Source organism: Muscardinus avellanarius, assembly GCF_963383645.1.
Source record: "Muscardinus avellanarius genome assembly, chromosome: 9".
Classification (NCBI taxonomy): Eukaryota; Metazoa; Chordata; class Mammalia; order Rodentia; family Gliridae; genus Muscardinus; species Muscardinus avellanarius.
The window spans coordinates 37,208,826-37,234,731 of NC_137795.1; the positions used below are offsets into that span (position 1 = coordinate 37,208,826).

The following is a 25,906-nucleotide window of genomic DNA, read 5'->3' on the forward strand; positions in this document are numbered from 1 at the left end:
AATTGGATTGAAGTGTTTGAACACTCATACCTAATGTGCATAAACCTTGTTCATTGTGTGCTGTAAGATATAAATCCCCTCTTCTATACATTTCATGAAAACATAGTTTAATTCTACATTCTTTCATTTTTTTTAATGTGAGTGGAGTTTTGTTGAGGCTGACCTTATGATTGAAACAAGTAATATCTCGATTATGTGTAAAACACTTATGAACTCAGCACAAAATAAGAGCAATTAAATCTGATTTTATTTTTGCTATTTGTATGATTTTTAATTCAGAAATAATTGTATATATTTATGCTATTATTTTTAATCTTATGAGATAAAGCTATCTTACTATGAAACCTTAACAATGTAATAAAAACAAGAAAACATTGCTTTATAAGACTTGTTCTGATTGATGTATACATATTTATTTCATATTGAAAAATTATAAAATTAAAACTGGAAGCAAAGGTTTACACCTTCAAATTTTTAGATATGGTAAATATTAATTTGATATAGAAAGAGTCATGGGGCAGCCACAATGGCTTTCTCCTGGGACTGTTGTTTTCCAAAAGAATCAATGGTCAGTAGAAAAAAAAAGTTTTGGTAGTACTATTCCATTCATGACAATATTTAACTTGTATTTTCAAAGCAGTGTTCTACCTTCATCCAACCATTCCAGCTTCTTTCTTAATGGAGTAGTTTTTGCTTTGATTCAAATATATAAAAAATATATGTTTATCTGATAAGAAGATGCATTCAAAGAATCTTTGTTTATCATTTCTATAAGCACAAAACAAAAACAATGTAGGTTTAGTGTGTTAAAGAAATAAAGTTAAATTTTAAAAAGAGTTGTGTATTTTGACTCTAGGAGAGATTAAGCCAAAAAGTCTATGAGTAATTGTAAAAATAGGACTGATTTTTATCCTCTTTCAAAACTGAAGAGTAGGATGGGACACTGATCAGTAATGTGATCCACTGTCCCACTATGAAAGAGATACTGTGCTATTTTCAAAGGAATAAGAACCTATGATTTAATGCTATAAAGAATATTCAATATAAAGATACTCATGATGAAACAAAATGGAAATAAGTTAAGGTGCACAAACAGAATCTCATTAGTGATAATTATGTGGCACTTTGGATATACTTTGACTATAAAATGATGCTTGTTTAGCATAACAAGAAAAATTAATTTCTTCTAAAGTCTGAAAAATAATTTGGTAGTAATTATCTCATGTTCTGATGCCCTAATGTGATTTTATTCTTTAAATAGTTTAGTCTAGCAACTGAATCAGAACTCTGTCTTATTTTGTCATTTCATTTAAATGTAATGTTATCATGTAAGTAGTATGTGATAAGTGCTTCCCCAGGTATTCATTTAAAATGACATTTTTATGTAAAATGATTCATATTCACTAAATGCCTTTGTTTAGTCTCCTATTTCAGCATGTACAACATTATTATTATCAAGTTCTCTTTTCTACTAGACTATAATTGGGGAGGCCAAGATTGTGTGTTGTCTATTTACTCTAAGTTCTTGGTATAATAACTGAAGTATAGTAGGGGATGAATACATTTTGTGCAATGAATAAATTATGAATTATATTGTATTAGGTCCCGTACAAAGCTAGGATTCTGAGGAGTTTAAAAATCAATGGCTTAAGATTAAGTATAATCTAAAACTGAATTATAACGAGGGAGAATTTGGTAGAGTCCATTTGAAGTCTACCTATATAGGTCCATTTTTGGCATCTTAGCTGTCTGGCTATCAATGCCCCTGTTCTTAAGATAACAAAAATATAATAAAGTCCAATACCCAGAGATATGGGGGCTGGCTTAGCCTAGTGGCCTTCTACAAGTGCAATTTAGTCTTACAGTAAAAAGAAGAGCACTAAATCTTTCCAGTATGACCCGATGCCAACATACTTAAAGTTGCCATTCTTTAAAGATGTTGCCTATACTTCTGTCCTTCTAGACTCTGAAGTAGATGTTCATTTGCCAAAAGTCCTACTACCCATTTTAATGATCCTGCCCATGTGACAAAATTTTTTTTGTTTCATTGCTATTAGTAAATGACAAGTGAAGGATATTCGTTTTTAACTTGAAAATGTCAGGTGTGCACTTTAAGAGATATATTTTTTGCAGCTTTTAATGAGGTGGTGTTTCTTTTTGAAAGAAAATACTCATCTCTGAGAGGGATGCTGTGCAGGTGACAACTGATATTTAATAAGCGATGATTCTTGTATTAGTCCCAGTATGCTAAAGAAAATGTCTCAGATTGCTTTTGAAAAACTCTTGGCGTCACTAGCCCAAAGGCAAGATGTGACCTTTTTATTACATAATGAGAATCATTTATTATCTTACAATGTATCTTAAAGTCACAGACAAAATGCCACTTTGATAATTGCTTTCAATTAGCTTTGAGCATAGCATATATTCATAAAATGTCTTCTCTAATTTAGAGTTGAATTAGGGAAAATTGCAGACATAATCTACTTTAAGGTTGTCTCATTTAAGGTGATTCGTAGTTTTATATTAAAGAAATCAAAACGAGTAGCTTTAGAACAGTCTCTCCGAGTGTTTTAAGCAGGCTTCTCAATATTTGATTCTATTCTATTACCAATTAATTAGCAAATTAGAAAGCTAGTTCATCATTTCTGACCTTTTATGCATGTTAACTTTTGACTTTCATTCTTAATGATTGTTTTGAAATTAATCCTTACAGTTCATGTTGAAAGAGAGAAACAATCTGATTAGCAAGATAAATAAGGCTTACCCGATACTCAGTACATCTTAATGTGGGGCTATAACTGAGACTCTGGATATTGTAATGGTGCACCTTTTCCTGCTTTCAATAAATAATACATAACTAATGGTCAAGAAATTATACTAGATAATCATGTAGTCTAAATAAGGAGTTTGGGGCTATTACAAGTGAGGTTAGAGTTAATGTGATATTTTAAAAATGACTTCAGTCAAGTTTTTTGTTAGTATCCTTAGCATTAGTTTATTCATTAAATGTATGTGCTTATTGCTTTTAAAAAATACTTGTGAAATAATAAAACTCTGAAACTGCATTTTACCCTGGTGGTGTTTTGGTAACTCATGAAATACTATTAACTTTAACAGAGATTCTCAGAAGTGGATATTGTGTCTAGAGATTACTCTTTTTTTTTCTCTCTTTCTCTTTTTCTCTATTTTCTAGATAAAAATTACACACAAGAACCAAGCCCCGATGCTGATGGGCCCTCCTCCTAAAACCGGGCTGTTCTGCTCCCTCGTCAAAAGAACAAGGAACCGAAGCAAGGAATAATCCTGCATTGTTTCATTCTTAGAAATCTAATTAGAATAATTGGGCCATGGAAAACTTATGCTGGAAACCTTTGAACCATTTTGTCTTCTGCTCATGCAAAATTATGAAATTGATTTAACAGATTTTGTTACTGAACTAATGTAAAATTCAGCTATTAGAAAATTTATTGTCTTTTTATAAGCATCTTTGCATGAAGAAAGCAGAAGTTTCCATGAAGTGATACTGCATATTTTTGTTGCATGCATTCCCATAGGTTTTTTTTTCTCCCATCCACATCTTACCTAATATACATTTACTAACCTGTAAGAAAAACATGATAAACATAAAAAAGGAAATACCATGGGATATGTGATTCTCAGTGTGATTCCAATTATTCATAAGCAGTAATCAGTAATGCTATAATGATCATCATTGCAGATTGTTTCACTTTTTCCTCTTAGAGTCAGTATTTCAATGCTCTTTGACCTCTGATTTGAGGAGAAACTTTTAACTCAAAGATTTTATTAAGTAGTTGTCTATGATACCTTGCTACATCTGGAAATTTTTTCTTCAAAATCTTAAATTTTCTGAGTGGAACTTTAAATATCAGGTGTAAGATTTTCTTGTGCTGAAAAATTGAATATGGTTTTTAATCCCCCCCCCAAAAAAGAAGTGAGTGAAAATTTATTACTTGGCCACAAAGTGTGGCAATTTGACAAGCCTTATTTCCTTCTGCATGAGAATCTAGAATAAACTTCACAATCACACCAGTAACCAAATAGATGTCTTAAGCTATGTGCCTAAGCAATGTGTCTCCCACCAAAGATTTAGAAGAATATAGCTGAGAATAATGCATAATTAAGCATTGTAGAATTACTTTACAATTGTTATGATTAAATGTGTGATACCTAAAATAATGAAAGAGAATGAGTTACCCAATTATTATGATCAAAGTTCTCACCTTTCATTGATGATAGGTCATAGAACACAATAAAAGTTCAATAGCCAATGTCTTGGTTATTTAGTCCTTTATGAATATGGGGACCTATAGTTTTTAATGGATCAGTTAAGTGCACTTGAAGAAAGTATAGTTATCAGTTCCCTTCTAGTACAATGACGTTTGAGCTTGTGGGAGCAAACCATGCATGCTATTAGCTCTACCACTCCCCTACTCCACTTCTATCCCTGTGACATTTCAAATATTTATTTAGAAATATGCAATGGCCTATATCACTAGTTGTGTTCATGGCACAGTTGAAGTCTTTAATTATTTAAAGAAATCATGGAATGACTTCTTTTCTCTGTGTTTCATTAAGCCTACAGTATAATATGGAATACTTCTGAGCATTCTTGGTATTGTTCGTGCATCTTTACCTGCATCTCATCACTGCATGTTTTATGTTTTCAAACATTCCATACTGAAAGTAAGTGCTTGAAATGCATGATTTATTAGGTTTTCTCTCCACTCTGCATTAACGTGCCAATGATTTATCAGTTCTATTTTCCTATTGATTCATTCAGCTTTGAATAACAAATAGCATTTAGTGATTCTGTTAAACACAATCCAGTGCATGGATTTATGGATTTCAAGTAAAATTGCTATAATTTTAGTTCTTTGGTTTGAAAACTCAACTGAATACTGCTATGTCAAATAGCTACTCTCAAGCAATGTGCTGTAATGGAAGATTATGTATAAAGATTATTCTTTTAGTGTTCCAGGAACATTGGATGGTAAATATCAACCAACAATAAGTTTAATTGCGTTAAAGATAAAAGCTTTTGAATAAAATTAAGACATAATTTAGCATTCCCAGGAAAAGTATGATTACAATTGCAAATTTAGTATACCAATCATGTACTGTAGTATAATAATAATAGAAAGTTATTTGGTAGAACAGTAATCTAGACCAAAAGAAATCTTAAAACAGTAGCAAATGAATTACTGAAATAATGTTCCATAGCACACACACATTGATTTTGTGTATCTATGGTTACAGGTAGTAAATATTTTCACATGAATTGACAAAATTTTCTACAATGGGCAGGCAAGCTTTGTGTCAAAACATATTTTGAAGCCGCAAATTATTTTATGTTCAGCACAACATACAATTATTTTTTGGCCACCTTTTCTAGTAGTATATAGTTTGAAGACACCAACAGTTTGTGAATCACTCTGAACAATCTGTGCCTGGGAAAAGCTGTTGGATAGACAGTGAGATGAGACACATTCACAGCCTGCCAGTACAATTTCAGTAGTCAAAGTGATGGGATGCAACTTCATGTCAGTGCAGCTGTGAACTATAATCAGCACTAATAGTAGTTATTCCCATTTCCAGTTAGATTCATTGGTACTGCTAATAAATGTTCAAATATGAATCAAATTTGACTTTTCCCAACTCATTTTCTAAAGATACTGATGTGCTTGCCCTTCAAGTATGCTACTCCTGGGGTTTAGAAAGTAGTTTTTAAAACTCCACTTTGATGGTTTTGAAATTAGAGAAGATATTCTTTCTTTTTTTAATGACAGCTTCCTATGAAGAATATATATTTTAAGGAAAATTCTAAATGGAAAGTTCTAGGGCATATTAAAATACTGAATAATTAATTTTAGCTTTACAAAAGGGAAACTTTTCTTCTATGTGTGTGGGTGAGTGTTTGAGTTGTTGAGTCAACTTCTTTTAAATATAGTAGATATAGTGATATGAAATTATAAGTGGTTGAAGCTCTTAGATGAAAATTAATACTGGATTAACTTATGGGGGTGAGAGAAAAAAGGGAAGAATGATATATATTCTGCTAAACACTGCCATATACTTAGTGCTAACACTAAGTTGGTAAACATAGGATGATTCCAGAATAAACATAGATATCCACACTTTGAAGAAATAAAAATGAATATATCTATGTAAATTTTAAAGCTCATATATGCATTTTTCCACCTTCATATGTACAGCACTTATATTTAATGTGAAAATGATGGTCAACTTTTTGTGATGCAAGGAGATGTCTCCTAGGGAATGGAAAAAGATAAAATTGTAAAACAGTTTTTTTTTTAATTTTTAAAACAGGCCATTTGATCATAACCAAAATAAAACAAAAGACTCAGACCTTTACTGTAGTCTACTGCAGGTAAAAATGTGAGTCGAAATGAGGACTAATGAATTGCACAAATTTTTCCACTTTTTGTTCTGTTTTCAGGGGTGTGGGGAACAATTACAATTTTCAAGGAAGAATATGTTTTGAATCTCAGACTCTATGCAACTTGAATGAAATAAGATTCATAGATGATTCCATTACTTTTTGTTTTAATGTTTATTTTGGTTTGGTTATAAAAAGAAAAGTGGATTTCTCCACTGCACATATAACACCAATGCATAGCTTATTGCATTTGATCTTACTAAAAGATCAAACCCTGTGATATACATTGAGTATGTAAAACTTAAGAAAATAAATTAAAACCTGAGAAAGAGCTTTTATTGTGTAAGAGACTGAAATCACCTCTTAAGAGTCCCAACTAAACTGCACTGTATTTAAACAAAGTTTGAGTAAACTCACATTTGAAAGTTTCTATACATTGTTATTGTGTTTAAAATATAGGATTCATTTAATTATAGTATCTTAATTATTTTCTCAGAAAGTGTTATATAAAATTCCTGCTTTTTGAAATAAAAATGTTAATCCCTCTCTTAAGTGTCATTCTTCACTGCTAGTGGGATCAGATTTTCTCTGTAAGTGAACTGTTCCAGCAGTTTTGTTAGTCAACCTACACCAATGAATATCCACTAGGGCTACTGGGACAGCCACCCTGCCTTTTTTGAGGAAGAGTCTGTCTATGTATTCTGGACTTGAATTTCGCATCTTTAAGAGCCAAGACATTCAACTTTGTGGTAGTTTGTGCCCCAGGTTGCTTCTGTAAATACTATATTATGACAATTTCATCAATTCTGGAAAAAACAATGAGCTGGATGGGAATTGTAGGGACTTGCCTTGAATTTTCAGAATGAAATTGATTTCTAGCCAGGCGTGGTGGTTTCCACTTGTAATACCAGCATTTGGGAGGCTGAGACAGGAGAATCGCGGTTCACTGACAGCCACAGCTACTACTTAGTGAGGCCCTTTGCAACTCAGTGAGACCCTGTTTCAAAAAATAAAGAATGAAAAATAGGGCTGGGGGTGCAGCTCAGAGGTAGAATGCCCCTGAGTTCTATCCCCAGTACCTCAAATAGAAAAAAAAAAAAAAAAAAAAAACTGATTTCTACTTTTATTCTGTATAACAAACTTCAACAAATATCTCTCTGGCATTGAATGAGTAAAAGATTCTTTGAAAAGTAAAAACTGTCTGCAGGAGTTTATTTATTATTTATTTATTTATTTTGGTGGTGGTACTGGGGTTCCTGGAAGCCCTTTTACCTCCGGGCTACACTCCCAGACCTATTCTATACTTTTTTTTTTAATTTGGAAACAGGGTCGCTTAAGCCAGTGCGGCTGGCTTCAAACCAGCGCGATCCTCCTGTCTCCGCCTCCCAAGCGCGGGGATTACAAGCGTGAGCCCACTGCTCTGGTACCAATTTCTGTTTTAATTAGCATTCTCACAGCTATAATCTAAAGGTCTGATCATGTAACTTAGAGGAAAGATTTATTTGTTCACAGTTTTCTTAGAAGTTCCAGCCTCAGTCATGTGATGCTGTCAGTTTGGGCCTCTGATGAGGCTGCACACACAAACCACAGCCTCTTGTCCCATTTGCCAGAACCAGTCACACCAAGACCCACTGGTGATGCTGGGGACTGTGGATCTCAGCTCATGGCATGAGGACATGAAGAAAGAACACAGACTCCGCTCCTCAGATCACAAGGCCAGAAACAAGAAAAATGGGGGGAGGAACCACATACAATCCCCCAAGGTTGTAGTTTTGCAACCCATCTTCTCCAGATACACCCGACCAACCTGGGCCACCACCCAGGACTTATCCACTGGATTTATCCACTGCTGAGATTACAGTGAAGCCCCGCTTCCAACATTGCCACCTCACGTACATGAGGTCTGAGAGTACCCCAAATCTAAACCACTACATAAAGCACGGCCCACTCTTTCATATCTAATTAGCCATCAAGCCTTTTCTGTTTCATTTACTTCACATTCATCTTCTGCTTATCTCCCCAGTGCTATGATCTAATTTTGTTCTTTATTTTTTTATTTGAACTTTTAAAAAAAAACCTGCCTAACTGATGTACCTCCTCTCAGTATTTTCTTTTTTCAATTCATCTTACCATGTAATGAAGAAATATTTTCTAAAGCATAAATATTATCATGCCAATTATCTGTTCAAAACTCTACCTGGCCTCCATAACCTACTATAAAATATAAATTATTAGCCCAGTCACCAGTATGTTTAATGATTTATTCTATGCCAATCCGATACATGTTAAACTGTGGTTCTACCCTAACACCACAATAAGAAACGCTAATTTTTTTTTTTTTTCTAGTGGCCAAGGAGAGTAACATTAAATCAGATTTTTAAAAAAAATAAATCTCGGCAGTTAAGCAAACAAAAAGAAAAGTCTGTTTCTTACATCATATTTCTTCATGAATTAGAGTATGTGATTCTGTCAGTTTAGGCCTCTGATGAGGCTACACACACAAATCACAGCCTCTTGTCCCATTTGCCAGAACCAGTCACACCAAGACTCATTGGAATGGCCCATTGTTAAATAAAAGGAGGACGAAGAGTCTAGGTTTTTGTGTGTCAAAATCAAAAAACAAGAAAATTAAAAGAGTATTTTGTGAACACTACATCCTAGTATCTGTATCCTACTATGAGTTTTATAGAAATTATGCCCCCTTTTTCTAATCAACTTGCCCCTTATTTAACCATGTGCATAGGTAAAAATAAATTATATATATTGGAAATACAGCCGGGCATGGTGGCGCATGCTTATAATCCCCACGCTTAGAAGGCTGAGACAGGAGGATTACGCAGGTTTGAAGCCAGCCTCAGCTACTTAGTGAGGCTCTCAGCAACTTAGTGAGACCCTGTTTCCAAATAAAATATAAAAATATATCTGGGAGTATAGTCTGGAGGTAGAAAGCCTCTGGGTTCCACCCCCAGTAATATATATATATTGCAGTAACATTGGGAGAGGGAAAAGAATGTATCATTTTGAGTCAAGATACAAATAGTAACATATCTGTTTGTCTTTTTTTATGTGGTTAGAAAGCCAAAAAAAAAAAAAACAAAAACAAAAACTACCAGGTTCAAATTGAAAGGAATGGTACAGCATCAAACCATATTAGCAATCTGACTTCTGAAAAATTACTTAAGAACTCTAGTGTTCAACTTCTTCATATATAAAGTATAAAAAAAATCAAACTTTTCCTTTAAGATTTCTATTAATTTGCATGTCCATGTTAAATGTTACAATAATACTTGCTCTAGAACAATTGTTCAAAGATTGGAGCTATTCCATACTGTATTCTGATAATTGTTGCTATTATTGCTATCATGTAGCTCAATGGAGAAAGCAACATCCTGTCCTTTTCCCACAGAATGAAGACTCCATTTCAAATAGTCTAGAATAAAACTTTTATATGCTGAGTGGTAATGTCTTGATGGCAAAGTTCCAATTGCAAAGTTAACATTTTGAAACAACAACAACAAACCATGCAAATATGTATATCTCAACACCTTTTAGGGCTTCTCTCTACTATCAGAAGGTACTTAGAGTTCTCTGCAAATTCTGTCACCTTCCTTCCTCTACAGCCTATATCTTGCTATTCCTTCTTCCTCTTGCTTTCTGTTCTTTAACCAAATTAGTTTCTTCCAAGATCTAAAATATACCTCCATATAGGGCTCTTTTGCATAATCTCTTTATATAGAAATAGAGGGAAGAAAAAATGTTCTAGGCAGAGCAGACAGTCGATACTTTCTGATAGCTAAAATATCACTTTCTAGTTAAAATTTTTTTTCTCGGGCTTGATGTTGTTAAACTGTTGGAGATACTGACATTGAAACTGCAGATATTGAAACCACAATTTTGCCACCAATGTGCAGGAACTTAGGAACTCAAATTTACACTGCTGTTACTCAACAGATGCTACTGGAACCCACAGTGTCAGGTAGTAATCTTCTCTGCTATTACTCCACTGACAGCCACAAACCAGGAGCAGGGGAAAAAAAATCTATGCCTTTTGTGGCCATGCCTCCTAAGAATGACTCCTGCCAAAAAGGAAGACGGATAAAGCCATTTGAGAAATGTAGTTTGCTGGCTTTCAGCCCTGGAGGTTCAAAACTGAACAAGTGTGGAATGAGAACCAACAGATAATCTGCAAACTTTTACTATAAATCCTCATTGTATTACAAATCTTAACTTTAAGACAGCTATCATTGCTACAATCTTGCATATTTGTATATTTTTAATTAATATATCTCTCAAAGGAATGGATTCTTCATAAAAATAGTGGAATTGTCCCATATTTACTTATAATTATTCAACAATTAAATATTCAATAAGGAGATGGATGAAAGATATGACTTGATTAATTATAAGGTAGCATAGTTATTTGATAAAAATAATTACTAATATACTATTTTTTTTTTTTTTGTCTGTGTGTTCTACTAGGGATGGAACCCAGGTGTATTCTACCTCTGGGCCACACCCTCAGCCCTATTTTATTTTCTATTTGAAAACAATGTTTCACTAATTTGTTGAAAGCCTAAGTTGCTGAGAGCCTCACTAAGTTGCTGAGGCTGATGGCAAACCTGTGAACCTCCTGTCTCAGCCTCTCAAGTACTGGGATTACAGGCAGGTGTCACCACGCCTGGCTATCCTATTATATCTGAAAAATGACTAGATACAGAATAAGGTGAATTATCAATTTTTATGTAAATGTGAGTAGCTTTTATATGCTAATGTGTCTTTACTCTCTTGCATTAGAATAATCTATTTTGAGTGAGAAAAGGAAAGAAATAAAAGAAATATGCATCGATGATATTTTATCAAAACCACAGTTCTGCCTGGGCACAGTGACACACACCTCTAATCTCAGTACCTGGAAGGCTGAGATAGGAAGATCACAAGTCCAAGTCCAGCCTCAGCAACTTAGTGAGACTGTTTCTTTTCTTTTTCTTTTCTCTTCTTTCTTTTCTCTCCTTTTTTTTTTTTTACTTTTGGTACTAGGGATGGAACCCAGGGACATTCTATTTCCAAGGTGCACCCCCAGCCCTGTTTTTTTTTTTTCTTTTCTTTATTTTGAAACAGAGTCTCACTGAGTTGCAAGGGCCTCATTAAGTAGTTGATGCTGTCCGCAAACCGTGATCCTCCTGTCTCAGCCTCCCAAATGCTGGGATGGAGAGCATGCACCACCATGCCCAGCTCAGACCCTCTTTCAAAATAAAAAATAAATGAGTAAAAAAGGCTGAGGATGAAGCTCAGTGATAGAGTTCAGTTCAGTTCCCAGTACCAAGGGGTTGGGGGTAGTCAGCACAGTTCTGAGTCAGTGTCAGGTGTGTGGTACTGGGGTATGAACCTTAACCACCACAGAAATGGATGAAGGTGTTGGATTTGAATAAGAGTTGACATTGAAGACTCTTCCAGTACAACTCAGAGGTCTACAAGCAATTTCCAGACCTCAGCCCTCATATTTCATTTACTCTCCTTTTTTCCTTGCAATATCGGAAAGTACATTGCCTTTGATATCTAGTTGTTCAGTAGAAAACTTATTACTGCATTCTAGGCTTGTTTCATTGAATCTAGTCAATAAACAAAATGTGACTTATAACAGAATTGGTTTTTTAAAAAAGTGGATAAAACAGGAGTTTAAAGCACTTAGCAGTATATACAGAGCTGCAGATGGACTATGTAATATTTTCAAAATATTTACACATATCTGTAACTTTTCCTATGCTCTCGAGTAGCTACGTGCTGTGAGCTCTAGTTGCACATCTGTGAAGAATTAGCTGGGTTTTGGCTTGTAAATTTTAGATTACCTTAACACACGTAGTTCTAAATATCCAGCATTTCATTTCAAGTTGTTATATCAGAGATATGTTCTTTTCTCCAGTTCTCAATACATGTATCTTACCTTTTAGAGACTTTTTCAAAGACATAGTCTTGTACAAACACTCATTTATTCACACCCATATACATGCCATCTTACAACAAATTGGCAAACTCAATTTAATTGAAGAATGAGTCGTGCATGTCTGATACTAATTTCAAGGCATTAAAATTTACATTAATGGTAAGAATTTAAAAGTAGTATTAAAATACTCATTCATTTGTTGCTTTATATCACTTTTGTCTCTTTAATAAAACACATTACATAAAAGTAATGGTTCACTACTGTTCATGCAATTGAAAGCTCAGTGCTGATCCTTTGGTAAAATTGCTATGTTGCTGTTTACATGCATAAGTAAAACTTTCTAAATAATCTTTGAGTTCAAATAATCTATGTTTGCTGCCAAACACATTGTACTAATGTTTCAGAAAGATGAAATTTATTAATTCAACAATAAACTCTAGCTTTTTCTTTATTTTATATTTTAGTTATTCTCCTACTTTATAAATGCTCCTGAATTAGTTTTAATCACCTGGAAACTGAAATAAATGGTGTAGTGTTTATATCTAGAAAAAAATGTGCATGAAAGAAGAAAATCAAATGCCCATAAATGCATGAAAAAATGCTCAACATCATTGGCAATCAGAGAGATACAAATCAAAACTACCCTGAGATTTCACCTAGCTCCAACTAGAATGGCAATCATTCAAAACACAAACAAAAACAAATGCTGGCGAGGATGTGGAGAAGTGGAGAAGACTTTTGAAAATAGGAAGCAATCGTATCAAAATAGTACTCCTGCCCTGCGTGGTGGTGCACGTTTATAATCCCCGCATTTGGGAGGTGGAGACAGGAAGATCGCACAGGTTCAAAGCCAGCCAGACTGGCTTAAGAAACCCTGTTTCCAAATAAAAATAAGCATAAAAATAGGTCTGGGAGTATAGCCCAGAGGTAGAAGGGTTTCCAGGAACCCCAGTACCACCAAAAATAAAACCAAACAAACAAAAACAGTACTCCTCCTAGAATTCTACCTTCAACTGATATTTAAAATTTTATTTTTAATTGACAAGTTATAGGTATACATATTTATAAGATTCAATTTGATGTTATAATGCATATATACATATATACTAATTAAATAGGGCTAATTAACATATCCATCCTCTCACCTGCTTAACATTTTTCTGTGATAAGAACATTTAAAATCTACTCTTTTGCCCAGCGTGGTGGCGTAAGCTTGTAATCTCAGCATTTGGGAGGCTGAAACCAGAGAGAGGATCGCTGTTCGCGGCCAGCCTTGGCTACTTAGTGAGGTCCCTTGCAACTCAGTGAGACTCAGTTTCAAAATAAAGAATAAAATATAGGGCTGTGGGTATAGCTCAGAGGGAAAATGCCCCTGGGTTCCATCCCCAGTACCACAATAAAAAGAAAAAAAATCTACTCTTTTAGCAATTTTGAATTATATAGTATATTGGTACTAATTATAGTCACCCTGCTAGTCTCTAGATCACTAGGACTTACTTCTATCTAACAGAAACTTCCTATCCTCTGATTAACATTTTCATTGATTTAATTAAAATATATTTTGAAAAGCATGATGACATCTTATTTTGGAAAATTATTAAATTTCTGGGAAATTCAATTTTCAAAGATTTTCTGAAATTTGTTTAAAATTAAAAAATTGTTTTAAATATATTATCTATTCTTAATTTTTAAATTACTTTTTCTAAGTCTTGGTGACATGTATCTCAAATAGCTAAATATTATGCTCATTTTATAGTATCTTTATCTGCATAAAGTTATTTATTTTACATTTAAATTTCTATTTTAAATTTATACAATTTAGAATTAGAAAATATTTAGAACTAGGAGAACCTATTGGTATTCTTTCTTTAAAAAAAAAAAAAAAGTAAGCCGGGAGTGGTGGTGCACGCTTGTAATCCCAGCATTCTGGAGGCTGAGACCGGAGGATCACGCTTCGCGGTCAGCCTCAGCTACTTAGTGAGGCCCTCTGCAACTCAGTGAGACCCGGTTTCAAAATAAAGAAAAAAAAAATAGGGCAGGGGGTGTAGCTTGGAGGTTGAATTCCCCTGGGCTCCATCCTCAGACCCACAAAAGAAAAAAAAAAAAAGTATACCTTAATAAACTGTTACAGAGAAATACAATGTTGTTGTTGTTACTGGGAAATGAACCCAGGGGTATTCTATCTCTGAGCTACACTCCTAGTCCTATGTCTTATTTTTTTTTTATTATTTTGAAACACATTCTCACTAAGTTATTAAGTCTGATCATGAACCTGTGATCTACCTGTCTCAGCTTCCCAAGTACTGGGATTATAAGTGTGCACCATCACTCTTGGGTGAGGAATACAATTAAATAGGTTCTGTTTGCTCTAGACTCCTTGTAATACCAATATGTGCTCCCTAGTATAGTCTTGGTCAAAATTGCAAATTTAGTAAATCTGATATTCCTTCAATGTTACTTATTTTTCAGCATCTCCTTGCCAAGGCAAACTATAGATTTTTGCACTATACCAAATTTTTTTTGTTTTTCACTGAAACAGGTCTTCCTGTTTCAGGGATTAATTGATTGATAATGTTATCAATGTTAGTGAGAAATATTTATTTATTTATAATGATAGATCACTTTGGAATACAAGACTTGAGAGGATATATAAGCACATATCATCCAATAAGCCCTCATCCAATCCCCATCCCATACCCTCCCCATCCCTCGATCCCATGCTTAATTGGTGATTATCTTTGACATAATTGTTTACACACCTCATGAGATTTTAAGAGATTCCATCCTCCCCCATACCCTCCCCTCTGATTGGTCACCTTAATTGCTTCTCAATAGGGCCCTTTCTACTACTCGACCTCCTCCTGTACCTCCTTTCCTCCTAGTTCTTGTTAATTAGGGGAAGCATCTGGATTTTATTTTCTGTGCTATTTCTCTGTGCATGCCGCATTGCAAGTTCCGATCCCACTCTTTTTTTGTGTGTGTGTGGTGGTGGTACTGGGGATGGAACCCAGAGGCTTTCTACCTCCAGGCTATACTCCCAGACCTATTTTCTATTTTATTTGGCAACAGGGTCTCACTAAGTTGCTAAGAGCCTCATTAAATAGCTGAGGCTGGCTTTGAACATGTGCGATCCTCCTGTCTCAGCCTACCAAGCACTGGGATTAGAAGCGTGCGCCACCACGCCCGGTTTGCCGATCCCACTCATGATGGCCCCAGTAGTGGCCAGGCCACCTGGAGGACTCTGATCCCGACCGCGCTGGCTCCAGCACCGGCCTTGCCTCATGGGAGGCCCCGGTTCTGGCCTCGCTGGCCCCCGCACTGAACTAACTCCTTGGCTGGCTCCTCTCCCAGCCTCAGAGGCCCCAGCACTGGTCTAGCCTCCTGATGGACTCCGATCCCTGCCTCGCTGACCCTGGCACTGGCCTAACCCCTCAGCAGGCTCCTATCCTGGTCTCACAAGTCCCAGCCCCATCCGTGCCTCACAGCAGTTTCCGATCCCAGCTTCGCTGGCCCCGGCACTGGCCTTACCCCTCGGCAGAGTCTGATCCCAGCCTCGTAGTTCCCAGCACTGGTCTTGCCCCATGGCAGGCTCCGATCCCGACCTGGCTGGCCCCGGCACCAGCCTAACCCCTCAGCTGGCACCGATCCCTGCCTCAGAGGCCTCAGTAGTGGCCTTGCCTCATGGTAGGCTCTGGTCCCGGCCTTGTTGGCCCCAGCACTGATCTCACCCTTTGGCAGGCTCCAATCCTGGCCTCGGAGGCCCCAGCACAGCCCATACCTCAAGGCAGGCTCCAATTCCTCGCTGGCCCCGACACTGGCCTAACCCCTCCGCAGGCTCCTATCCAGGCCTCGGAGGCCCCAGCACCGGTCTTGCCTCACAGCAGGCTCCAATCCCGGTCTCGCTGACCCCGGCACTGACCTAACGTCTCAGCAGGCTTCGATTCCAGCCTGGGAGGCCCCAGCATCGGCCTTGCCTCATGGTAAACTCCAATCCCAGCCTTGTTGACCCCTGCCCTGGTCTAACCCCTCAGCAGTCTCCAATCCCGGCCTTGAAGGCCCCAGCACTGGCCTTGTCTCACGGCAGGCTCCAATCCAGGCCTCGCTGGCCCTGGGACCAGCCTAACCCCTCGGCAGGCTCTGATCCCAGCCTCAGAGGCCTCAGTAATGACCTTGCCTCACAGCAGGCTCCAATCCCAGCTTCGCTGGCCCCGGCACTGACCTAACCCCTTGGCAGGCTCTGATCCCGGCCTCAGAGGCCCTATCACCTGCCCTGTCTCACAGCAGGCTCTGATATCGGCCTTGCTGGCCCCGGCACCAGCCTCACGCTTCGGCAGGCTCTGATACAAGCACCCTTTTCACCCAGCAGGTTATCCGACGTTCCCAAGGGTGTGTGGTGGTAGTATTCTGCCTCTGAGGTAATTTCTTCAAAAGTTTCAGGCATATTACATCAGATCTTTGCCTCCCCTGAGTACTTGCTGCTGCCAATGTGACTATCTCCACCCTTTCAAATCTTTCCCAAGCTCTTTTCCCATACCGCATAATGTCCAGTGTTCCTAAGCATGCGCAAAAGTAGCATTCGACTTTGGGGTAATTTCTTCAGAGGATCAGGGTGGGTTGGATCAGATGTCTGCCTCTCCCAAATCCAAGTTTCCACCGCCATCTCGGCCATTGCTGCCACCACCGCTTTCCTCCTAGGTCTCCACTAGACTCTCTCCTTACAGGTGATGTCCCAGATTCTTAACCATGTCGAGAAGCAACAGTCTTCCTTCGTGGGGAATTTTTTCAAAAGTTCCAATTCAGATGGATATATTTTGTCTGCATCTCCAATATTCTAGCTGCCGCCGCGGCCATCTTAACCCCTCTTAAATATTTTTATTTTTTCATTTCCCTTTTTTTTTTTTTAATAAGAGAGTATGTGTGATTTGGGGAGGATGTGGGATCAGGGACTCGGTAGTGATGAAAAATTTTTTTCTTTCTGGGTGGAGGGGGGGTCGCCTAAGGGTGCCCTGCCCGTGCCCGCCCACTCGCAAGGGGTGGGGCCATGCAGCCCGGACCTCAGGGGCCTTTTGGGTGTGTGTGTGGGGTCGCCTAAGGGTGCCCCACCTGCGCCCGCACCTGCCCACCCTCCTGGGGTCGGGGCCATGCAGCCCGGATCTCCAGGGCCTTCCGGTTGGGAGGGGGGTCGCCCAAGGGTGCCCCGCCTGCGCCAGCGCCCACCCACTCTCCCGGGGTTGGGGCCATGTAGCCCGGACCTCCTAGTGATAAATATTTAAAGCTAGATCTTTTATATTTAAGGATGTAATTAATACAAAATGCTTTCTTTAAAAAATGGCCTAAGAGCCAGGCGTGGTGGTGCATGCTTGAAATCCCAGTACTTGGGAGGCTGAGACAGGAGGATCCGGGTTTGAGGGCAGCTTCAGCTATTTTAGTGAGGCCTTTTGCAACTCAGTGAGACCCTGTTCCAAAATAAACAATAAAAAATAGGGCTGTGGCATAACTTGGAGTTAGAATGCCCCTGGCTTCCAACCCCAGTACTTCCAAAAAGAAGAAAGAAAGAAAGAAAGAAAGAAAGAAAGAAAGAAAGAAAGAAAGAAAGAAAGAAAGAAAGAAAGAGAGAGAGAGAAAGAAAGAAATGGCCTAGGCTAGCATAAAGTTCATTGGCTTTGCAGGAATCCAGACTTAATTCCAAAATTCTGAGAAAATAAAAATAAGAAGACAAAAGACAGTATAAGTGTGCAATTATGAATGAAAAAAGAAGTGAAAGTTGTTCTTATGTTCACAACTATTATTGTATTTGGACAATATCACCTGAAAACTGAAATAAATGGTGTAGTGTTTATATCTAGAAAAAAATGTGCATGAAAGAAGAAATTCAAATGGCCATAAATGCATGAAAAAATGCTCAACATCATTGGCAATCAGACAGATGCAAATCAAAACTACTCTGAGATTTCACCTAACTCGAACTAGATGGCAATCATTCAAAACACAAACAAAAACAAATGCTGGTGAGGATGTGGAGAAGTGGGAAATCTAAAACATTGTTGGTGGGATTGCAAATTAGTGCAACCATTTTGAAAACAGTATGAAGAATCCTCAGCAGAATGGGAACAAATTTACCATTTGATCCAGCAATACCACTTCTGGGTATCTACCCAAAAGAAAGGAAACCAAACTACCAAAATAATGCATGTATATCTATGTTCATAGCTGCACAATTCACCATAGCCAAACTATGGAACCAGCCAAGATGTCCATCAACAGATGAATGGATTACAAAACTGTGGGATATGTACACAATGGAATTTTACTCAGCCATAAAAAAAACACACACAATTACATCATTCTCAGGGAAATGGATGAAACTGGAGGACATTATGCTAAGTGAGATTAGTCAGTCACAAAAAAGAAGACATCAGATGCTTTCCTTAATATGAAAAATCTAGGAAGAAATGGGTAAAAGAAAAAATTCTAGATGAAGAAGGAGATCTTATAGAGGAGCAAATAAGGTGACCTAACTGAGGGGATGGGAAGGGGGAAGAAGGAAACTCTCTAAAACACGTGATGTACTTAAACAAACACATCAAACTCAATCACTAAGCCAAGCATGGGAAGGAGGCATGAGAAGGGAATGGGGTGGAGATTGGGTAAGGACTAATTGAGAGATGTGTGCATGTTTGTCTACACAAGTCTTTTATCCCATTAAGATGTATCACTAAAATGTATTAATTTTTTTTTTTTTTTTTGGTGGTACTGGGGTTCCTGGAAACCGTTCTACTTCCGGGCTACACTCCCAGACACCTATTTTTTTATATTTTTATTTGGAAACAGTCTCTTAAGCCAGCATGGCTGGCTTTGAACCTGCACAATCCTATTGTCTCTGCCTCCCAAGCCCGGGGATTACAAGCGTGCACCATCACACCCAGCAATAAAAAAAAAAATTTTAAAAGAAAATGTGCTGTGAACTTGAGCAGGATAAAGAGATGTATACTGAACTTGTTAAAAAAAGAAATGCATCGTGGAACTTTAAAGAAAATTTCAGTAAAAAAAATTAATTCTGACTTGTATCCATTGAAAAAGTAAGTCCGTTACATTACAAATAAACCAAATGGCATGAGAAGTAGACGCCAATGAAAGATTTTACTACTGAATTCCATAAAAAGGGAGAGTCATCTATGACCATCTCTTTCTAGGCAGCTCCTCGGGACTCAGGCCTGTGGTGTCAGCTATAATGCCACTCTCTGTGAGGAATAAAGTAACTTTTAAAAGTGCAGGGTAATATTTGCATACTACAGAGGAAAATGAAATGTGCTAAGTAGAAGAGAAAATTCAAGAGTTCAATTTTTTTAACTAATTCATTTTGAAATAGGTAGACACATTCATGATAGTTTGTATAAACACTACATTTTTAAGTTAGTAACTTTCTTAAATTTCAAAAATACATAACAAGAACATAATATATGTATCAATTTACATATAGGTAAAATAAATTACACATACCCAGCTTTCCAACTTTCCTGTATTTGTTTATTTACTGTCCTGGTGGTGAAACTTTACACTTCATAGGTAGATGTCATCATTAATTTACACTGAAATAAGACTAGCTATTTATTAAGCTTTCATTGATTCCAAGTAAAAAAATACTTTTAGTTTTCTTGATGGTTTTATACATTCAGCTTGAACATCAAATAAGGATGATTATTTTCTTTTTCTATGTAATATTTGATTAGTCATTTGCTAGTAGTCTAATTTATTTTTTCATTCAGAAATATAACAATCCTTTGGGAATTAATTCAGAATAAATAATCACCAGCCTCTGATTTGAGCAACTCCAGTGTTAAAGTTTGCAAATACCACAATCTGCATTTGATTTCTGTGCTTTTCCTGTTATTTGCAAAGTGTCTGCTTCTGTGTCATAAATAATTTAGAGTTCAAAGTGAACTGTGCCTCTAAGTGCTAAAAAGACCCAAATCACGTTTATTTCATTTGCTAATGTTTTCTTCATATAACCAAAATCAAAAACATCTCCTTTAGCCCTCTAATTTTAAACAAAAATACTCTTCTAATGCCAACTTTAAGCATTTTCTGGAGAGGGGTAGAAAATTAGTAAATTAGATATGCAACATGAGTTGACGGTAGAATGTTTTATATGTATTACTACTGGTGACACCATGATTTTAAAATCCTATAATTTTACATATAGTTCATAAAAATCTACATTTAAAATGACCAATGCAAATCAGAACATGAAAACAATCAATATTGATTAATTTCAAAAGGATTTTAAAGATATCTTGATGGGTATGGTGGTGCACGATTGGGAGGCAGAGACAGGAGGATCACACACTAGTTCGAAGCCAACCTCCTTGGCTTAAGAGACCCTGTTTCAAAATAAAAATATAAAATAGGTCTGGTAGTGTAGCCCAGAGGTAGAAGGGTTTCCAGGAACCCCAGTACCACACACACAAAAAAAACTGTTATTTGATTATGGCACAGAAAATATAAGAGAATTTAAATTTGTTTGTAATTTGAGTCAACATATACATAACCAACTTGCAATCCTTGAAAGACTAAAATTCCAAATTTATTTTAATATGTATTTTACTGGATTGAATAATTTTAAATATACACCTTAGCATGATGTGAAAATAACCCAAAAGGTTCTTCATAGTAGAGGAAATATTTAACTCCTTTCCCATAATGATGTCCTTTCATTGAAATTTCAACATCCATTTCAAATGGCTTTTTGTGAGTTTTATTTATATACTTTGGAGCAATTTATAGAATGAGAAGGGATCTAACAGAAGATCTAGCCCATACTCTTATTTTAGTGATTGAGAAAAGAAAGGTTCAAAAAGTTTTTCCTTAACCAAAATTACAAAGTCAGACTGCAGCAGGTTTGGAATTAACACCCCAGAATTCTAGTGGACAGCTCTGCCCTCTACTTTAAGAACTCTTTCAAAAAATGTACCACAGAACATTTAAGGTATCAATACAAAGATGTCATTATTAAAAGCAAACAGCACTTCCAAAGACTAACCTCCTATCATTAATTTCACTATCTTACCCGAAATAAAAATATGGAAAATTCTTAAGTTTCTCTTGTGACTTAGGTCAGTAGAAAATAATCAAGAGTTTTAAGGAAATAAACTAGAGCTTGTTTAGCTGTTTATATACATAAAGTTGGATCTGCTTTTCTTTATCTTCTATATGTAATGAGGAAATATTTAGTATAAGCTCAAAAGAAGGGAATAATCTTTCTACATTTGGGTGCTAATTTGTAAAATGTGGATAATTACTAATTACTAATGCTATAGAGTTTTTGTGAGGATGGTTGTGATGCATGTTAAGAATTTATAAGTGTCTGGCACATAATAAGTTTCAGCATACCAGTTTCAATTACTCTTAAGTGATAGGATTTACTGAATCATCATCTTCTAATAGCATCTGATTTTATTATTCAAACTCATATGAAACATCTTATCCATTTCTGTAAACCTACTAACTGCCACATCCCCATCATTTAACTGTGATAGTTTTATTATTTTTAAAGGTAAAGAAACTAACGGACTTTTTCCCAAGTACTACAATAATTAAGTTGATATTATCCATGATTCATAAAATATTCACTTTGATTTTCATGATAATCCTCTAAGGTTCAAAGAGACTGAGTTAAGTAAAATTCCTTAGCAATTCTGTCATTTGCAGCAATATGGATGGGACTGGAGGTCATTATGCTAAATGAAATAAACCAGGCACAGAAATACATGCACTGCATGATCTCACTCACAGGAGAAACCTAAAAATGTTAATCTCACAGAAATCTAGGGTGAAATGATGATTACCAGAGACTGGGAAGAATAGGACAAAAGGAAGGATGATAAAAGATTAACTAAAAGCCGGGCGTGGTGACACAAGCTTGTAATCCCCATGCTTGGGAGGCAGAGACAGGAGGATCGCGCAGGTTCAAAGCCAGCCTTGCTGGCTTAAGAGACCCTGTTACCAAATTAAAAAATATAAAAATAGGTCTGGGAGTGTAGCCCAGAGGTAGAATGGCTTCCAGGAACCCTAGTACCACCAAAAAAAAAAAAAGGTTAATAGTTAGAAATTTTTGATGTTCTATCGTTTTAGTAGTGTGACTATGTTTGATGATGATAATGATGATAATGTTCTGTATGTTGGATTTGAAAGAGAAAAAGTTCCAGAAGGAAGAATTTTGAAAGTTTTCTCTGAAAGAATACTAATTGTTCAAAAAGATAGATATGTTTGCCCTGATTTGAGCATTACAGAATATATGTAAATGATGAAATATAACACAGTTCCCCATAAGTAAGTATAATTTTATATCAGTTAAATTTTTTAAATAAAATACATTTTTAAAAATTCTATATCAATATGAGAGACACTGAATGCAAACTTAACTGTGCCAGCTTTTGAAGTCTGCCAGTTTTCAAGTTTACTAAAAGGCCTCAAAAATCCAAAAGGTCGAAGTCAGGCTTGGTGGCGCACACTTGTAATCCCAGCATTCGGGAGGCTGAAACCAGAGGATTGCAGTTCACAGACAGCCTCAGCTACTTAGTGAGGTTCTTTGCAACTCAGTGACACCCTGTTTCAAAATAAAGAATAAAAATTTGGGCAGGCAGTGTAGCTTGGAGGTCAAATGCCCCTGGGTTCCAGCCCCAGACCCGAAAAAAAAAAAAAAAAATCCAAAAGGTCATGTAACTTTAAAAAAAAATCTGTTTAACTTACCCTCCTGATGGAAAACAAATTTTTCTTTAAATTGCATACATCTGCATCCCTTTATGCCATTTAGCACTGTGGTGGTTAATCTTGGTTTCAACCTGACTGAGCTGAGAGATGTCTAGTAAATTGGAAACTCACGGTTCCAGGTGTGTCTGTGAGAATATTTCCAGAGATTCTAGACTTGAGAGTCAAAGAACTGAGTGGGAAAGACTTCTCTTACTGTGAGTGGCACCTTCTAATTGGGGCCCATAAGGAGCAAAATGGAAGGTAGAGGCTTGAACATATCCACACAGGCTCTGCTCTTCTTAAACTGGTATGGTTTTGCTGTTACAGACATCACCAACCATCCATCATCCACAGATCTCAGATTCCAGACTTTTCAGCTTTTGAAAGGAGATTCACACCAGCGACTCCCCAGGGTACTTCCAGGTCTTCATTCTCAGATTGGAGCTGTGTCATTGACCCCTGCTTCCTTGTGTTGAGGCTTCCAGCTTCTTGGACTGAGAAGCTACTGTTTTTCCCAGATTTCCAGTCCACAGATGGCCACTGTGGGACCATCCAGCCTCTGATCATGTAAGCCAACCTATTAAGTCCCTCCTTTTAATTACATGTACATTCTACTGGCTCCGCCCCTCTGCATAACTCTTACTAAAGCAAGCACCAATGAGCAATAGAGTAGGAATCAATTGCTAAACACTGCCAGGCTCTGGATGATGAGGCAGAACTTAAGATTTCCAGGTTTCTGCCTGCTATAACTTCAAATGCTTTTGTACTTTTTTCTCTTTAATCAAAGGCCAAATGTAAACACTATATCACCCAGTCCTTTTCCATGCACATACATTCAGTTCATACAGGTATTGCACATAAACACACACACACACACACACACACACACACACACACACACACACACATGTGCACACGAACACCAAGAGAAGTGCCTCCTTTCCTTTTTGAAAGGCTAGAGCATTCTATCCATGGTAATAATCATGCCTCTGCAACATGGCCTGACCACCTAGCAATCTCCTTCCTTTTAGTGACATCTACAGAGTACAGTGCAGCCTCCAGGTGTTTTTCTGAGGCCTTTCATAAGCCCTGTCAAATAAGCTCTTTTCTTCAAATGTTGAAAAACAACTCATCATAAGTATCGTCAGCTTCCACATTAATGAACTGATTATTGACCTCCATTAGGCATATATGTCAGATTACATGCCTAACAATGAGCACACACTATATTATCAAAAGATTATAATAATCCTATGCAATTGATGCTATTCCTTGTCCTTAATTTTAAAGTGTATAAACTCAGAAAGATAAAGCAAATTACCCAAAGAAGCAGAGTTACAGCCGTAGAGGATCCAGGGTTAGGAGTGTTTCCAAGGTCTACCTTATACTGTTTCTTGTTGGGAAAGCTCGGGGAACATAGGTGGGAGGAAACACTCCTGATGTTTCTGTTGTAGATTGTCCATTGAGGGTGAAGATCCTAGGATCAAGTCTGACCAGCTCAGGATTTGCTTACCCAACAAGAAAACAGGGAATTGGGTACTCAAGTTTGTGTACATTGAAAATAGAATATGTTTGTAAAGATATTGAAAAATGTATGGTTAGGACAAAGGATGGTTCCATTCCTAGTCTTCTGAGGAACTTCCATACTGATTTCAAACATACAATCCCACCAACAGTGTATAAGAGTTTCTATTTCTGACATCGTCGTCAGCATTCATTATTGTGATATATACATACTTACATTTATAGCATTATAAGTCACAATAGCCACGTTAGGGAACCAAACTAGGTGCTATCTATCAACAGACAAATGAATAATGAAAACGTGGCATCCACACACAATAAAATTATACTCAACCATAAAGAACAAAATCCTATCAGTTGTAGGGAAATGGATGGAACTAGCGAACATTATGCTAAATGAGATCAGCCACTCTCAGAAAGTCAAGGGTCATATGTTTTATCTTATATTTGAAAGCTAGAAAAAATATAGGAAGCAAAAGGGACTTTAGTCAAATGATGAGAGAAAAAAAATAGAATAGTGTAAGAAGGTTGTAGGAGGAGGTGGGGAGGGGAAAACAAGGATTGAGAAGGGGAACATTCGAATAAGGTTAGGTACATACAAGGTTTCAATACCAATTCTACTAGTGTATGGGGAGGGAAGAAAATGAAGCAAAAGGCATATACAGAGGGAAATACACCAAGTGATGTATGTTGTATCACTGTGAATCTCAATATGATGTATAATTTCATTCCACCAATAAATTTACTTAAAAAGAAAATAGTATATATAAAATATAATTATCCCTTTAAGATAATTAGGTCAGGATTATCTTAATAGGCAACATCTTTAATTAGTTATAGAAATTTTGTTTCACAAAAAACTGTTACAACTTCCCTTTTTATTTATTAAATGTGCTACTTTCTTTTCAAAACAAAAAGAATAAAAATCTCTACAAACTTTACACTCTAAAATTTTACTATGCATTCTGTCAGAAACTTTCCAACCGATGATATAAAAACCTTTTTAAAGTTTAGTTATGATGCATGTTGCTGGGGAAATTTTAGATTTGTTCTATTAGCGCTCAGATGGCTGTAATGAAGACAGCTGCTGGGGAGATTTGGCAGGTGTACAAATGAAGATAGAAATGTACATGTTTATCACCTAGAAGCTGCATACACCTACTGTTCTCCTTCACCAAAAGATAACAATTCCACATTTTATAGGCAATTGTCTTTCCTTTTTTTGTCCCAGAGGCTTACCAAAATTCAATAAGTTTATTTTAGTGAAAACCACC

General features: G+C 36.7%; 1 protein-coding gene across 6 annotated transcripts in view; it reads left to right on the forward strand.

The window, feature by feature from the left end:
• Nucleotides 1–3,301, forward strand: part of DGKB (diacylglycerol kinase beta) — a gene marked incomplete at both ends in the record, with an annotated part of 627,903 nt that extends 624,602 nt beyond the window's left edge. For all 6 annotated transcript variants that reach the window (XM_080701803.1, XM_080701804.1, XM_080701806.1 and 3 more), the window contains one exon: nucleotides 3,194–3,301. In XM_080701803.1, the coding sequence (XP_080557929.1) occupies nucleotides 3,194–3,301 (108 nt within the window). The remainder of the gene's footprint in view (nucleotides 1–3,193) is intronic.
• Nucleotides 3,302–25,906: the final 22,605 nt, after the last annotated feature.